Here is an 18,039-nt window from a genome sequence, read left to right as displayed (position 1 = left end):
ATGTCTTGCTCTCAAGGGAAATACTCAAAGCAATTGAAAGTCCATTCCTGTAGCCCCCCTGTAATAACAGAGAACATTTTTTGATAAAAAGAACACAATATGGGCAGTACCATTTTTAGAGTCAAAGGATCCCTGCAAGAAGACAAGGTTTGATGCAGATAGTTTGCTACATGGCTGTGCTTTAAAATGTATAACACTAATACAGATGCATAATTAGGTTAAACACCTCGACTACCTAAAACTAATAACCCCAATCACTTCAGAGCTACAGTAGGTACATTATATATTAGTTTCTTAGAAAGCAAAATTTGCTCTGTTATGCACATAATTCCACTGAAGGTCAAAGGGCTTCTGCATGTGATGAAAGACATAAAAAACCACTTCCCTAAACACTTCAAGATGCAAGTTAATTAAACTGATGAAAACAAAGCCTTCTTCTTCCTTCATGGCCACAGGGAAAGTTATCTCTGTGAAACTCTTGGTTGGCTTTTCCTGTGCTTCATGAGCACAAACTTTGTACACGCAGAAAACAACAAAGGCAAAACCAGGACAGTACTGAAAACAGTGGGAGTTAATAAGTACTTTACACTAATACTACCTGATGATGCTCACAAATGAGAATTTCATCCTAGTGGTGATAAGTGGATAAAAAGTCCACTTTCTCTGAAGTAATAGGAAAGCTAAAATAAATTTCAACTTCAGCAGCACCTGAATGCAGATTTGGAATATGGTTGCATGGAAATTTATACCCATACTGCTTAAAAAAGTTGAAAGCAAGAGAAAATTGGCATCTCAGCAGGATGCAGACAAAGTAAAGGCTTTACTACACATAAATTAACACACGCACTCCATATCTACCTACCATTCTGAATGTTGTGCATAAAAAAAGTACACAGGGTCTGCCTTGATTGTAAAGGGGCTTTCCTCACAAAATAATAGTCTCTGTGAAATACGGCACCAAAAAAAAAAAGTCTCCTAATAAGGAAAGATGTAATATGCCTCTACAGCAGTAATCTTTGTGACTGGGCTCTATAGAGCATAATTTGCTCTGATTATATGCCATGGGCATCTCAGCATCCTCCCACTGTTTTTCAGCTTGGCACCACACAGAAATAAAATAGTCAACCCTAAGGCACAGACATCTGAAACACTTTGGGGAACCTCAGCTCGCTCGGTAAGTCAGTCAAAAGCGCCTCTTTTTTACCTACAAATTTTAACTCCACCTGTTTCCAATGTGGGGCTGCATATTTCTCTGAGCACCTGCCGAGCTTTGCGCAGCTTTTGTCGGGCTGTTGGCCGCTTTTGGGCCGCTTTAACCAGATCTACCTTGCTGCTGATAGACCCCCGCCTCACGGCTCCGGGGTCCCTCAGGACTCGGCGGGCACCTCCCGAGAGCTTCCCCTCACGCCGGGCACCTCCCGAGGGCTTCCCCTCACGCCCGGCTCGGCGGGCACCTCCCGAGGGCTTCCCCTCACGCCCGGCTCGGCGGGCACCTCCCGAGGGCTTCCCCTCACGCCCGGCTCGGCGGGAGCAGGGTTCACCGCAAGCCAGCAACAGCAGCGGGCGGCTGAGGGGCATTTGTAGCGCTCCTGTGGCAGCGCACCGCCCCCTCACGCCCCCCCGCTCCGGGCCTTGAGGGGCGGAGGTGGGACGGGCGCGTCTCCTCCTCTCCGGAGCGCTCGCTGCGGGAGGCGGGTGCACTCTCCGTAGCCCCGCTGTCTCCGTGATGATGCTGTCCTAGCGAGGGATGATGACAGGCAGAAGAGGAGGAGGAGGAAGAGGGGGGCAGAGTCGCCGCTGCCGCTGGGAGCCTTGTCTTTTGCTCGCCTCGCCGGTAGTTCTCGGCTCCCGCTGCCGGGCTGCGCATCGCGCTGGCTTGTCGACGGGTGGCGGGGTGGCCGTGGGGTTGTGGTGAAGGATTTGTCCTCGCTAGGTGCTCTATCCCCCGCTGAGCAGGGCTTGTGTCTTTTTCTCCATCTCCTGCTCCCTTTCCCGCCGCACACGCTGCCGGACGAGGCCGGCCGGGAGTGGGAGCAGCGGCGCTCGCCGCCGCCTAAGGGGACCCTGACCATGTCAAGCAAGGGCAGGAAGAGCAAGGAGCAGGGGAGAGTGACCTTCCCCCCGCAGCAGGAGGAGGAGGAGGAAGGGGCAGAGGAAGAGGAGCAGCAGCGCCGGCGCCGCGGCTGGAGAGGTGTCAATGGGGGGCCGGAGCCCCCTCCGCCGCCGCAAAGAGCTGTCAAAACCCTCCGGGAGCCCTACGGATACTACCCGCCCCCACCTTTTGCCAGCACCATGTAAGTGGGGCCCGGGGGGTGTTCGCAGGGGCAACTTCCCCGGAGCAGGGCTGCGGCTCCCGGCGAGTTTTGGGCCCGGGGGTGCGGCCCCGTCCCGGCCGGCCCCGGGAGCGGCCGCTCGGCTCCCAGCGCCCCGAGGGGCTCCAAGTGCCGCCGTCCGGCCCCGGCCTGGCCTCGGCCCCCTCACCAGCCCCCGGCTCGGCTTCCTCGGTGTCAGGCGGGCACAGGTCTGTGCCGGGGCAGGGAAGAGTCCATGCCTTCCTTGTTTTTTCCCTGGATGCAAGTGCAGTTGCCGGGGAATTGACCAATTGTTGGCTTGGCTAAGGTTTAAAGAACCCGTTGCTAATGCTGCTTTTTTATTCTTACATGTTTTTAAAAGCTCTGCTGAGATAAAAATGAATTCCCCACAGAAATCTAGGACACGTGTGCAGAAAAGCCTTAGTTCTGGAGAGGTACCTTATGGTACCTTGCTTGGATGTGCTTTTCTGAAATATCTGTTTATTTTCAAAGGTGCAATCCTAAACATCTATCTATGTAGATATATAAAGAGATGCTGCCCATGCAACTAGACCTGCTGCAAAATAAATGCATTCAATTTTACTAGTAGGGATGTTAACTTTCTTTTCCCTGACTTGTAAAATGTAGGTTGTCCATGAATAATTCACTAATTTTTATAACATGCTGCAGTTTAGGTAGATTTAACCTCAGAGGATTGCTTGACTATTTTATGTTTTCATGACGACATTTAGTTCTTAATTAAATATTTTAATTACCGGATAGCAAACACTGAGTTTTAAGATAACATATTCAGCATTTGTAGAAGCCTTAATTAAAATCACCTCAGAGAAAACTGTAAAATACAGAAATAATTAGGGTAATGCTTAGAATGGGATAACCACAAATAAAAGTGGAGTTTACCGTCCCTGTGCAGAAATTCTTCACAAATACCCTGTGCCCAGCAATTTGCACTTGGAGTGAATTGGTCTTTCACATGTCTTCAGCTGTCAGAAAGTTAGTTGTGCTTGAGTTACTTGTCTAGACTCCCATGTAGATGATGGAATGGGAGCAGAAATAGCAGTGGGAAAAGCAGCATAGCCATTTATCTTCTTTTTTGGAGGTGCCTGTCTTTATCTGCCATAAAAAGAGACTTGGACACATTATTTTTAGACAGTTGAAGCTGGTTCAGATGAATTGTAAGCTATGAGTCCTCAACTTCTGGATCCCAAGTGTCCTTCTAGAGAGATTGACATATTCCTGTGTTGAAGAAATGGATACTACACCACGGGGGGGATCAAACTGGAGTGCAGTTTACACAGCTGTAGGTGTTTGAGCCTGCAGTGAGCTCTGTCTCATGGAATTGTTTCTGGTAGATAATTCTTGATATCCTGGGAATCTGTGAGCCCAATGAAAAAAGAATTGACATGGGTTAATGTAGTGAGAGTATGTTGAACTGTTGGGGTATAGAGGCAAAAGACACAGAACTAGATTTTCCCTGTTATGTCACTGTGGTCATCCTTGGTGTAGCAGTGGGATTTTTTTCCTGGAGTAACATTCTGGGCTGGGTGCTAGTGCCTAAAATCCTTGAGCATGTTAATGAGGTAAAGGTGAGCATCAGCTTGCTCCTGATGTGCTCAGATTGACACATGTCAGGCTTTAGCAGGCCCAGGGTGAGAGTCCTTGGCTGGAAGGGTTTGTAGTGTAAATATTCAGCACAAGGTGTAAGGGAAGGAGGCAGGAAGATGTGAAGTAGTTTGCCCATGAAGGCAGACATGGCTGGGTTCTGAAATCTCTGGAAGCAGCAGCCTGTGCAAAGTGCCTGTCAGTGTACAGCCGGCTCCCTCCTGTGCCAAATATTGCTGGGAAAAAAAGTAATTAACCTCGGATTCCCACTAAGATTGCAGACTGGAGGTAATACTTGGTACTCTATGTCTTAGTGGGAAAAAGGTAGACAAGACCTGTAAATTAAATGTACTAGGCATCAGATACCTGACTTCCTGAGTCTCTCTGAAAATCACACCGTAGTTTTCTGGCTGGAGAGACAGAGCACAAAGAATGGACTAAGTTTCAAAGGAGCTTTACAGTTCTTTGTTGGTACAGAGAATTAACTTGGTTCTTTCCTGGTGAGATATTTGCCTTGTTCTGTGCGTGTATAGATGCCCTCCTGCCATCAATATATGGTCCTTTTTTCCCCACAGGAATTCAGATGGTTGGTATTTTCCTTTGAGGAGTTATTGAAGGGTAATGGTCAGAAAAAGCTCTGAATAGTTTTATGGGGCAGGAGTTTGTTCCATCCCCTAAGTGCATGTACACCTCCTCCTGATATTTCACTGTAATTTTTTTTCCATTTTTTTGGACTAAATCTTTCCAGTTTGGAGCCAGCACTTCTGTGAGATGACATGAGGGCATTTTGGATGATGGATTATGTCGTTTCAGACCAGTGGGAGAGTATAGACCTCAGTCAGATCTTGCAGCTGGCCTGATTTATGTTCTGCTGTACAGCTGAATTAGCCTCCCTCTTCTGGAAAGCCCAGGCAGTAGCTCACAGAAAGGAAAAGGGAGCTCTCATTTCATGCATTTTTGGATTTGGTGCAGGGACTCCCAGATTTTTTGGAACATGAGCCAGCGTGCATGAAGGCGACGCCGGTTTTAGTGGTGAAGGAACAAATTTACCGGTGACCCATTCTGACACATGGGAAGCAGAGATGGGAGAGATGGGAAAGCCTTCCTTTGGGAAAGGCAGTGAGGATGGGGGATCGCCCCTCCAGCACTGCTTGTGGTCCTGCTCTGAGCCAGGAGCTGCTTCCTCCCATGGAAGAGCTGTTTGGTTCTGTTGCAGTAGCAAATAAAACACTTGAGATGGCTTACTTTGAGAAATCTCAGGAGACATTAGCTACAACTGCTCTTGTGTGTGTGTGCGTGTCTGAGCACTTCTGTAAGGTGATTATGGGTCTTTAATTTTAAAACTGGGACCTCAGAGATGACCTTTGGTAGAGCAAGAGGCATGATCTGCATCTCCTGCTCGGCTGACTCTGGTGTTGTTTCTTTTAAGAGCTGTTGGCATTATGTGCTTATCAGATCTGTCTGTTACCACTGGGCTGCATTTCCTTTTCAGGGCTAGAAGGGACTCATGATCACTCATGTACTGTAGTTTAGCAGGGGGGTAAGCTGCTTGTAAATTGTTGATGCCATCTTTTATTGCATGTGATAGTTCAGGGAGAGTAGCAGCCTGTTCTTCGGCACAAATTGCTCTATGGATCTGGGAAGACCCAGGATAAAATCTCTGTTTCTCCACCTACTCTCCTTTCCTTTAAAATTGCTTATGCTGTGTGCAGTGTTAAAAAGTAGACTTAGAAACAAGACTATAAATCTTTTGGATTGCTGTAGATAACGAGCGGGATAAGGAAAAAGGAATTCTCAGGTCAACTCTTCATCCCACATTTCTTTTCTGCTGCAGTTCTAGATTGAACATGAAAAGGGATAGGTAGAGTAACACAGCAGAAATCTGTAATTGAAACAGCCCATGGCAGAAGCAGGCAGATTGTTGTGCTTTTTTCTAGCCCTTTGCAGTTGCTGTGCTGCTCAAATGTCTTGCTTTGTACATTCCTTGTAGGAATAACTGTGACCAGGCAAGGATATGAGGCAATGTAAGGTCATAGTAAAACAGGAGACAAGTGGGCATTGATTGTTCCATGGAAAATCTTTTTTTAAATAATTTTTTATTTCCCATATGAAGGTCATACATTTTAAATGAAAATACTTGAGCTAAGCATAAACATGTTAGAATGTAGGAGAGGTTTTTGTATGTCTTATTTACCAGATCTGTAATGAACCAATGAATTGTTCAGAGTGCACACAACATTGCTGTGTCTGACAGCTGGTGATGCTTGTCATTAGGTAAAGGTCTGGAAAGGTGATGTGCTCCTTTAGGAGCCTTGGCCTCACTCGTGTGGGAGTTCTGCTGCAAAGCAGAGCTGAGGAATAACTGATCCTGAAGGTTGCTGCACAGTTCCTGACGTTCTTCCTTCTTTCCAGTCAAGTTTTTCAGTTCCTCAAAGCAGCTGCTTCACTGCTGCAGGCTCAGGGCCAAGTGGAACGTGTCCAGATGTGGTGGGACAGGTGTGCTTCATTCAGTTAACATCACTGATCTCCAATTCCATCCTTATTTATCTCTACTGGCTAATACAGAATAATTGGGCATTTTTCTTACTTGGTTCTTTTGTGGTTTTATTGCCATGCATTCTACAGATAGCTTGATGTTTTTGTGTATGTGTTCTTTCAACTATTTGGAACAGTTGGGAGGAGGAGCATCATGATTCCCATCTCTTCTTCCCTCTTTTTTAAATTAGATTGTCAGTACCTTACAGAGACAAGACTGAGTATTTGAACTTTAAAGGCTTTGCAAATAGAACACAAGTAATTAATGCACACTTAGTTCTATTTTAATCATATTTTTAAGCCAGTCTAATGATTTTGAGAGATGCAACTTGAGATTTTGCTGGTTTGATTATTTCAGATGGCAAATAATACATATAAAATATGCTGAAAATGGAAACTAAAATCCTAACTATTTTATTCATAGTTTGGGATAGCTAAAGTATTAGATGTAAGAAAAGGAAAGCAGAAAATGGAATAGGAGACCTTGTACCTGATTGTTGCATGCCTTACTCTGACCAGAGCTATGCTGGCTTCGAGGTCCTTGAATTTGCTGAGGGAAAAGTGGAAAAAAAGAGGGGAGAAGTGTGGATGAACACAGCAGCCTCGTGGCCCTGTGGTGCTGCACAAGATTTTTTGCTTTAAATTTTTTTTGGGATGTCTTGACCATATTTTAGTCATTAAAATACCAAGCATCGTCCATCCTTATTTTGAGAAAGTATTGCAGTCAGATCCATCATTTCTGTCACAAGGTTTCCAGTTAAGGATATCTTCCTTCCTAGGAAGCCACTCTTGAGAGGACACTTTTGAAAGGATGTGTGTGTCTCTGCAGAGGTCAGATGAATCACCTCAGTGATCACCCAGATAGTGGGGTTTGAAAGGAAGGTAGATAAAATGAAAATAACTGTCATATTTCAAATTATGCTGAAAAATTAAACTGAATATATAAGAATAAATGTATTGTGTATTTCATAAAACATAAATGAGATTCCAAGTGGCAGTTTAGAGTCTTCTTAAAGGAAGAAGTCAGCATGAGTCAATTTGTTTTGTCCTTGTTACATTTTTAATAGCTATAACTTTTTTTTCTTCATAGCAGTAAACACTACATTTCTGTATCTGTGTGGTTTTGGATGTGGAGGATAAGTGCAACAGCAAAGACAAGAAGATCTTCTTTAAAAAGAAACTCTGAGAAGACAATGTATCTGGTTTTAATTCTGATTTTGCTGGGAAATAAGATAGCGGCGCACTGTGGCTGTTCACAATGTGCACTCTGGGCTCAAGTCTTTATTTCTGAGTACTCCTAAGTGGGAAATATGCCTGAGGTTTAAGACATTAAATCAATTCTGTGTTTAAAGAGTTAGAAATCCTCTCTGTTATGCAGCTTTTTGTATAGATTTAAAGAAAGTGGTATGGAAGTGGGGAAAAAAAAGAAAGAAAGAATGGATCATGTCATGTTTGCCTGAGCAGTTTTGCCACATCTTTGAAAAAGTGAATAGCAGTTAACATTGCTTATTCCATGGTGCCACTCAGACTATTTCAGGTAGTCCAGAAATGCCAGCCACAGATAACAGGGTAAAAAGATCAAATGCTTCATCCCAGGAGAGACCTGCCCTTGCTAATGAGTTTCACAGTCTCTTTGCTTGATGTGCAACTGAGCTGCCCGTTTGCGTTCACTGAAACGCTCAGGGCTTGGACTGGGTTTTAGGGTGTTTGTAGCTGTGATCAAGTGATTAGGACTGTACATTTGGATGTAGATAGCTGGAAGGGCAGGCCTGTCCTTACAACCTGGATGGAATTAGTTCTGCCCAATGAGAACTCCTGGGGCCGGCAGTGCTACATCCAGAGATGGCAAGGGGCGTATTTTGTGCAGTGTCAACAGAGCTCGTTGTTGAGAGACCACACCCACAAAAATCAACCCCCACAGCACTTAGGAGGCTGTTTCTCTGTCCGTGGGTTTGAACCTGCATCAGTTTGGATGTTTATCTTCCAAAGCTGCCCATGCAGATGCTACTGTGTCCACTTTAATGCAGAGCCCTTGCGTGTCCAAAGGTGTGTGTGGCATTTTTCCCTTGGTTCTTTTTTGCAGACTGACAGTGTTTGCTTAAAAAGGGCTGTTTAATATTTTGGTTTGCCCTTGGCATTCATTACATGGACTCACATCTCTTCTACTGCACTGAGGGTAGAAGGATTAATTTCCTTTTCAGTTTTTCTGTCTGGCTTTTTACTCCTGTGTCTGAGTTTTTCAGCAAAGTGAAAAAAAAAATTAATTTTCACAATGCTCCTGTAAGATGGGAGCCAACTGTTCTTTTTTCTAAAGATGAGGAACAGAGGCACGTAGGGCCTAAGAAACAAATTTGGAACTTGAAAGATTTCTTTATCTCTAGGTATTGTGTGTGTATGTATATATATATATATAGTGCATTGTATGTATTCAAAGCACACCCTCCATGAAGTCATGTTGTTCATCAGCAGCACTTGGTGTCTCCATGCCCGTGAAATCATCCCAAGTGATCTCTGTCTCTTGAGCTACTGGATGAACTGATAGCAGCTGGAGGCTGCCTTCCTCACTGTTGAGCTGGACTAGAAAAGGCAAGGGAGATTGCTGACCTTGCCAGGCAGTTGTCTCCTGCTGCTGTTTGCTCCAGCTGGGCCGTGTCTGCTCCTCAGCCTCTCATTCCTCTTTGCAATTTCTATCCAAGGTCCCTTCTCTTTGCAATTTCTATCCAGTCTCACTGCTCTGAACCTCCCTACCCCTCTCTTGTTTCCTTGCCTTGCTAGATCCAGCTTAGCATCCAATCTGCCTGTTCTCTGAGCACATTCACTGGTTCATAATTCCAGTTTCTGTGTTTGCCCAATTAGCTTGCTCACCCATTCTTTTCACCTGTTACCCTTCTCTTTCCTCCCTCTTTATTCTTTTGCAACTGGTTTCTGTGGAGAGTTGACACATTCCCTGGTTCTCATTTTCCTTTAAAACATTTCACTTTCCTACACCCAGGTTTCCTCTTTCTAGTGCAGCAGTTATCCTAATTTTCATTCACAGACCCTCTCAGCTCCTGAAATGTGTGATGTAGAAACAGGCCCAGCACAATCCACAGCATTGCAGGAGTCCACTGGAATGAGAGCTGATCCCAGTCTGTACTGGATGACTCCTGGTGCCTGGAACCTGTGAACAGTTTACTTGTAGAAAGTCTGCTGAATGTGTATGTAGTATTGTTGTCCAAAAAATCTGTAATTTGACCAAAGTGACTTGTGAGTAGAAGCTTCCAGGTTTAACATTTCTAGTAGTAACACAAGAAGCTATGATCAGGCTTCATCATGTGTTGCTTGGCAGGACATCCTGAGGAAAATGTGTTTTCACCTCACTTTTATGTGATCTACAACATGGTAAGCATTAAGTATTGCCTTACTTATACCATCAGCTTGAATGCCTGTGATGGATAATATTAGTTACTACTGAAAGCAGTAGATGAGTTATCATTTTATATATGGGAGGGATTTCTGAAGAGGAGCGATGTCTTAAAAGGAATGAAAAATGTTAATAAATCTTGACCATGCTAAGAGAACAGCAGTGGCCCGAGGCATTGAGCCTGTGAGTGCCTTTAGATTGCAGACAAGCAAGAGCAATCCCAATTCAGGATACTGCTTGTCAGGAAATGAGCAGAGGACAAGGCACAAAATAAGTTGTTGCAGCCGCAGGATTGGAAGTTACAAATTACCACCAGAGTGAAAATTTGTTACCTCTAGCTCGTTTTCTCCTTAGGTACATCGAAGAGAGCCCGTCCCTGAGGCGGATGACCATGATGAGGGAGAAGGGAAGGCGACAGGCCATCCGGGGCCCGGCCTTCATGTTCAACAACAGGGGCACGAGCCTGACGGCCGAGGAGGAGCGATTCCTGGACGCTGCCGAGTACGGCAACATCCCCGTGGTGCGCAAAATGCTCGAGGAGTCCAAGACGCTGAATGTCAACTGCGTTGACTACATGGGCCAGAACGCCTTGCAGCTTGCTGTGGGGAACGAACATTTGGAGGTGACAGAACTTCTGTTAAAAAAAGAGAACTTGGCACGGATTGGAGATGCCCTGCTGCTCGCAATCAGCAAGGGTTACATTAGGATAGTGGAAGCAATTTTGAATCATCCTGGGTTTTCGGTAAACAAGCGACTGACTCTGAGCCCTTGTGAGCAGGAGCTCCAGGATGATGATTTTTATTCCTATGACGAAGACGGTACCCGCTTTTCTCCAGACATCACTCCCATCATTTTAGCCGCCCACTGCCAAAAATACGAAGTCGTACACATGCTGTTGATGAAAGGAGCGAGGATAGAAAGACCTCATGATTATTTCTGCAAATGTAATGACTGTACAGAGAAGCAAAAACATGATTCTTTCAGTCACTCTAGGTCAAGAATAAATGCGTACAAAGGACTGGCCAGTCCGGCTTATCTGTCCCTCTCCAGCGAAGATCCAGTGCTCACTGCTCTCGAACTCAGCAATGAACTTGCCAAGTTGGCCAACATTGAAAAAGAATTCAAGGTAATGGGTTTGTATTTCTCTGTCTTTGTTATTGTTTTATAGTTGCTGCTACTTCACGTTGTCCTTAGATGCTGAAATGATTCCCTGTGCTTTTACTTTTTCAATTACAAATACTCTCATGCATTTACTGTCTCTTTTATTCTTGATACGTAAGCCTTTAGAAGGAATTTTTAATGGAATGAAATTGCTTTTGCACCTGCTGTGTTTGGAGAAATTTGGTAAAATTGGAAACTGGAAAAAGCGTGCGTTCTGATAACCTTGCAGCAGACAGGAAACAATTCTGGTTGCTGCAGCACACAAGGACTGTTCTTAGTTACAAATGCTGAGTAATATAAGTACAAAAAGCAGAAACATTTGGCTTTTCTTGGGGGCACTGCAGCACTGACCTTATTCCTTCTTCTTAATTTGTACTGATTTTGATGTCTCCAAATTGTTAAAAATACCCAAACTGGTTGTTTTTTGGATGCACCTTTTAGGAATGTCACATGTTCAAAACCAGCTGTTAGTCTGCTTACAGATGTTGGTGGTCTTTCCTGGTTTTCAGCTGTATCTGGTTTTGTATGTCAGTGCCCTGACTTCTTTATATATTTCAATTAATGGCTTAGTTAACTGTTGCCCAGTGCTTTTTTTAATTCTTTTTCTGTTCAGTTGGATACCTTGAGAAGGACCTTTCCTCTTGTTCTCTCTTCTCCCCCTGCAGCCAAACCCCAGTAGACTGCTTGTAATGAGAAAAGCTTGGCTCGGGGAATGGCAGATTGCTCTCCATGGGTGGAGATATTCACAGCATTGTCTCTTGGTGTAGCAGCAACTTTATTGGGGTTCTGCAAGGCCAGTGTTGGGTACCACTTGCTCATTGAATATCTTGAAAGATGATCTGAGAGAAACAAAAGATGCATTAACCTCTCCACAATGCTTACCCTGTGGAGTACTCAGAGGGAATATCCGACAACCCAGAGAATGACAAGCATAAATTTACCACGTGAAAATTAACAGAAGAGGGAAAAAAATCCTGAGAAAGAATAGGTCCATATTCAGCTGAGTGAGTTAAAATAGAATTTAAAAAATAAATTTTCAGTGGTGAGAAGGATTAATGTATTATAACACACACTGATGAAATGTAAAATTCAGCTTTAACCCTTCCTCTCCTTTCTTTGCTGAAGGAACTCACTCATACCATGCTGTGTATTGTGTAACCTGGCAAATTAATGGAATACTTCCTCAATGTATTTATTCAGGGAAAAATGTCAGATTTTTCTTTTTCCTCAGATGAAAAAGTACCCTGCCACCAAAAGCTAAATTAGGGCAAGCTGCATTGTGGTTTTGTTAGGCAAGGATGTAAGTGATTAGAATTGCATAGAAAAATTACAGTGGAAAGAAATTCATTGGAGACTCCCATCTTACAGATACTAATACCATGCATACAAATTTCATTAGAAAAACAAGTAGCTTGAAATTTTGGAGGAGAAAAAGTGAAGTTTTTTTGATTGAGCTTTTCATTTCAAACCAGAGCTTTAAAAAATTATTTCAGTTTTTAAAATGGTAATTCCCTGCTATTTTGGAATGCCTAAAACCCCAAGAAATCCACTGTTTTCACAGATTTCAGTATTTTTGGATAGCACTTTCATGGCTACTAAGCTTGCCAGGTGTATCAGATGATTCAGTTTTGGCACCTACAGTAAAAATTGTCCCAGACTCCTTGCTGGCATGGAAATTCCAACTTCTCATCAATGTCAAAACATTCCAGTGAAGTAATTACTGTCCTCATTGACGTCATATCTCTTTTTTTCCCTTCTGTTTCTATCAAGCCTGATGGGAGAACTGAGTGTTTCCCTGGAGTTCCTCCCATCTGCACCTCCCTTTTCAGTGCTTTCTTCCCTACAGATCTGTCATCTGAAGGTGTTTGGCTGATAACTTGTGTGCTTTGTCACATCCCAGAGGAGAAGGCTTCTAATCCAGCATTTGCATTCCTGCAGTCTTCTGCTGCACTCTCCTCTAGGATCATCACTGCAAATTCTCCAGTATTCCACTCAAATTCCATCTGTAGCACAGCACTGAGCAGAACTGTTTCAGGGTGGGCAAAGTACTTCATCTCTCTCACAACAAAAAAATTGACAAATCTGTTCAAGTCATGATTTATTCTCAGTATCTATGGAATATTAAGGGCCATGATGTTTCCTGTGCGTGCTCCACTTCCAGGATGCAGAGCACTCCTACAGAAAATACTGTTCTGGGTGGGTTTCCCACAGAGAAAGAGCATAGGTTCAACCTGTTGAAAAACACCTGAGGGCCAAGTTTCCTGGTGAATGCTTGTTAAATTGAACCTAACATCCATTGCATATGCAAAGCCCAGTCTGCCCCTCTTGCTTATCATTTACACTAAGAAATTCTAATGCACAAACCAGTGTTGGCACAAGTGAATTAGAAAAGTGGGAAGGTGACTTAGGACATTGTTTCATGACAGTCAGTTCCTCAAGAAAACCTGATTCATCACATTGATTTTTAGGTTTTGTTTTATTTTCCATTTAGGATAAAGGATTCAAAGAAACCACAGAGCCCTGATTTTTCTTGGAAGATGCACGACACTTAGCAAAAAAAAAGTACTGAAAATTAAAAAAAATAGATGAGGAAACTGGAGCCTTAAAGACCCTTTCCTTCTACTCCTTTCATCTCCAAGCTTCCTCACTTCCAATTCCGAAATCCTTGTTTCAAGCTGCTGTTTGTCCTTTTGCTCTCCATCTATTATATTTATTTCTTCTTGACACTTTTGAGCCTTTCTGATCTTTGTGTCCACTTGTCTTCTTCCCATGTATTCCTCTATTCAATTCTCTGATGGCCAGGGCAGGGAGTACAGTATTTCTCTGACTTGACTTGGTGTTCCTAGTCCCCCTGGTCTCCTAATTCCAGGGATTGCCTGCAGGATTTCAGATGACATCAGGAATTTCAGTTTGATCTTGGTCAGGAATGCTACCAAATTGTAAAAACTGGAACTGTTTCTTGTCTTAATGTAAAAAAGTGACCATTACCATAGTTGGAGAATTATCTTTTCCTTTCCAGTAGCACCACAAAGTACTTTGCAGTACAAATATTCCCGATTTTAATCTTTTCCTGTTCTCCTGTTTTTAGCAGACTGTGGCCACTGCAGCTTGACTTGGGGAGTGTTGGGGTTGGTTTACTGAAGTTAATTGATATTCACCCTCCTCCCTGAGAGCTTTAAAGCTGTTATTGCCCAGGGAAGGGAGGATTTCTGGCAGTCAGAACAGCTGATGGAACTTTCCTTTGGAGTCACCATAGGAAGAGAGAGGACAAGGTAGCTAAAAAGCCCCGTGGTTATCTCTTTATACCAGCTTTCAACTAAATACTGTCCTGTGTAAGCAAGCTCAGTTCTCCCAGCTGAAATTACTCTGGCAAGGATCAAAAAGGTTGTAGTCCTGCTTTCTATAGGATAAAAAAAAATCCCTGTTCCCAGTTTTGCTAAAAACTCCTACTGAACCAAGCGAAGATGTGGATGTGCATCTAAAAGCAGAATCTGTCAGTGTTCCAAGTAAATTTACATAGTGTTGTCTCAGCTGAACTAACAAAGAGTGTGCAAGCTTGATCTAGGTTTAGGCTCAGCTTTTGAAAGGACAGGGCCCAGATCCATAACCATTAGTGCAGTTATGTGCTTTCTTTGCATATACAGTTACACGTGCAAACTCACCATGTATGTAATATCCAAGTGGCCCTTTACCAGATAATAACATAAATTTATGATTCAGTGAAATGGCTGTGAATTAGTTGTGCATTGCTTGTGAGCTTTGGTGCTTGCAGGAGTGTAACAGAACACAGATCCCTACATTTTGTTTGACTGCCTGTGATGGCTCAGTATAAATTTCCTTTGCAGTGGTTACAAATCTTGAGTGGAATCAGCTGAAGGTTTTCTGTTTGTGTGCTTTGTCCTTTGCACACTGCTACTTTATTTGTCAAGACTCCAGATGAATTCACAGGGCAGTTCTTGATGTTAGGAAGGAGAACAGAACACACAAATTTGGGCAAGCTGAGGTGCAGCTTTTGAAGTGTGTCAGAGTCCTCTGAAACTGCTTGTGAGACACAGCCTTGCAATTCCAGTCATTGTCAGTTGGCCTCAATGTCCCAGAGTCACCTGGGAACTGGAAACACAGGGTGCAGGCTGATTTTTTTTGATGTTACCAAGATATTTGTGCAACTGTTAGTGTTGATCTGGTGGCTTAATTTGTATGCTCTCAGGAGTGAGCAGAGGTGATGTGGATGACTGGGACCATAGATTAAAATTTCTGATATTCACACAACGCCCTAGAGGTAGAAAGTTGTTTGAGAATCAGGTACTGTTTGTCTGTTTAATTCTGTAAAGCAATCAGATAGACTGGGATAAATTTGATTTGCTAATACATAGGTAAATAAAGACCTGGAGAGGGAAATCTGACAAGTTTTCCTGCTATAAGATTCAAATCCAGAGTGAGATATTAATAATGCATGTACTGGTTTGCAGTTCTCATAACAGCATTTGTGAATAATGTAGGCTGTATTTATTCCTTAAATGTGGCAGAATAAAGCATCATCTATGATATTGTTAATCTTATATGGCAATAAGCCTAATTTTTATAAGCAAGTGGAGTATCTACCAATGAAGAAACATGTCATTCATGTTTCTACTCTTGTTCTACTGCTATTAGAAGAAATCTGGGTAACTCTCGTGGTAGGCAAACATGCAAAGTGTGGAAATAACTGTTATTTCCTGACTACTAGAAATCCACTATTTCTTTCTCCATATCTTCACAATTAGCAAAATAATGAGAAAACACTTTGTAATTGAAGCCTCTCCCTGCAACTGGACAGCACATGTTTATTCATACAAGGACAAAATTTGGGTTGTGTTACATCGTAAAGCACTTGAATAATAAAAAACCTGTTCTAGCAGTTTGTACTTAGAGTTTTGGCCTCTGTGATGAAGCTCTTTCTTGACTAGGCTGTCATGAAAGACTGTTCCTCTTTGTTGTTTTCCTGGTTTTTTTTTTGACTGCTGCTATTTTCTAGCCACCATCCCGCAGTCTGCTTTTGCAGGGTTTTTATCTTTGTAGTGTGTGAGATATAATCACACTTCATGTAAAAACTCTATCTGCATTCAGACCTCCATGCAGGCAAATATATTTCTCTCCCTTGATTAGCTTTTTTATGACACTTTGCTGTAGGGGGATACAGTATGGGTAAATGAAGGTGGTATAGAATGTAATTGCATCCCCTAACAAGTTGCAGCTGGAACAATTACTGAAGATCAGGAGCAGGTGTGATGTTAACAGGCCACACACCTGTAGCCAATAAGAGCAGTGCTATAAAAGAGTGGATTGGTGGGCTCTGGAGCCACACCTGTAGCCAATAAGAGCAGTGCTATAAAAGAGTGGATTGGTGGGCTCTGGAGCCACACCTGCAGCCAATAAGAGCAGTGCTATAAAAGAGTGGATTGGTGGGAGCTGGAGCCACACCTGCAGCCAATAAGAGCAGTGCTATAAAAGAGTGGATTGGTGGGCTCTGGAGCCACACCTGCAGCCAATAAGAGCAGTGCTATTATAAAAGAGTGGATTGGTGGGCTCTGGAGCCACACCTGTAGCCAATAAGAGCAGTGGTATAAAAGAGTGGATTGGTGGGAGCTGGAGCCACACCTGTAGCCAATAAGAGCAGTGCTATTATAAAAGAGTGGATTGGTGGGAGCTGGAGCCACACCTGCAGCCAATAAGAGCAGTGCTATAAAAGAGTGGATTGGTGGGATCTGGAGTCAGTTGGCTGCTGCAAGCACCAGGAACAGTCAGTGCTTAGAGGAGCTGCCTGTGAGAAACATGGAGGAGGTATGGAACTCTGGTGATATGGATTCCTTGCACTATAATGATAATTGAACTCCTGATATATGAGACAACCCGTTGCCTTTTTCTAAGTCCTAAATCTTGGTCGTACGTTACCTTGCTTATCCCTTCACTGAATTTAATCACACATCCCAGTATTATTTTTATAATTGGGTCTTCTGTCCTGTTTCTCTTGGTTACCAAAAACAAATCTAAAATAACCTTACATCCTGTTGCTGCACTGACAACTGAATTAATTTGTCCTCTATGACCAAGGAAATAACAGGATCCTGTTTAAGGTCTATGATTAGAACTGGTTGTTTCCGAGTCTGTATCAGGGATGTTAGTCTTGTGTAATAACACAACTTGTAGGAGTATTTGTTTGTCTCCAGTAGTGTTTCATTTGGATTCATATCTGAATCTGACCTATGGGATTGATGGCTGATTCTTGCACTTACCCTATGCAGCCTCTTTTCCCATCATTTCCCAAAATAATTTGAAACTACTGAAAGCACATTAGTTTCTCTGCCTCATTGTGTAGATGCTAAGTTGAAAATTTAGCAAAACTACCGGTAGGTAGTTTTGGAGGAGGTAAAATTACTTAGGAAAGGAGGAAGAAGTGAGGGTTTCAGGAAAAAAAAAAAGTTTAAGTGAGAAAATTATGAGGGCAGAAGCAGTAAGGAAACATTTTTGAAAAGACAGGCACCTCTAAGGGAAATTCTACACCCTCAAAAAGTGATTTTGTAAAGGCAATACCTGGAAATGAACAGTAAAACAGAAAAATGGAGAGGCAGAGGGCTCAAATGAGTGTTTTGGTGGTCTGGCAGAGGAAAAAAACCTGAAGCTATGGAGTAATTGAAAAAGGTAGTTGTGCTGTTTCTAGTTGGGCACTGAAGGTAAAATTGGCAGATTGAGTCAAGGTTCCTCCTCCAGCTGTAGCCTCATGTGAGGAAATCAGAGGTCACTTCTCAGGTATGGAATTTCTAGGAATCTGTCTGAGAGGACATGGACACAAAAATGAAGACTGAGGTTTGTGCTGAAGCAGAGATCAAGATAAGACTTCATAGGTAATGTCACAGAGGTGGTGGGAGACATTTATAAGTATAAACAACAGTACAAGCAAAATTTCAGATGTGCATGTTTTACAGAGTTAGCTAAAAATTCCGAAATGCAGCCACAAATATTTTGTCGGAGGAGGAGGAAGATTAGAGA

At 43.1% G+C, this 18,039-nt stretch overlaps 1 protein-coding gene across 1 annotated transcript in view; it reads left to right on the top strand.

Annotated features, from left to right (window-relative positions):
• The first annotated feature begins 1,730 nt into the window (after window positions 1–1,730).
• The window catches only part of TRPC3 (transient receptor potential cation channel subfamily C member 3), a 33,391-nt gene continuing 17,082 nt past the window's right edge, over window positions 1,731–18,039 (top strand). The window contains exons 1-2 of the mRNA XM_066548932.1: window positions 1,731–2,294; window positions 10,207–10,978. Of these exons, the coding sequence (XP_066405029.1) occupies window positions 2,071–2,294; window positions 10,207–10,978 (996 nt within the window). The 5' untranslated portion in view covers window positions 1,731–2,070. The remainder of the gene's footprint in view (window positions 2,295–10,206; window positions 10,979–18,039) is intronic.

Source organism: Molothrus aeneus, chromosome 4 (assembly GCF_037042795.1).
Source record: "Molothrus aeneus isolate 106 chromosome 4, BPBGC_Maene_1.0, whole genome shotgun sequence".
Taxonomy (NCBI): Eukaryota; Metazoa; Chordata; class Aves; order Passeriformes; family Icteridae; genus Molothrus; species Molothrus aeneus.
This window is presented reverse-complemented; position numbering and strand designations above follow the sequence as displayed.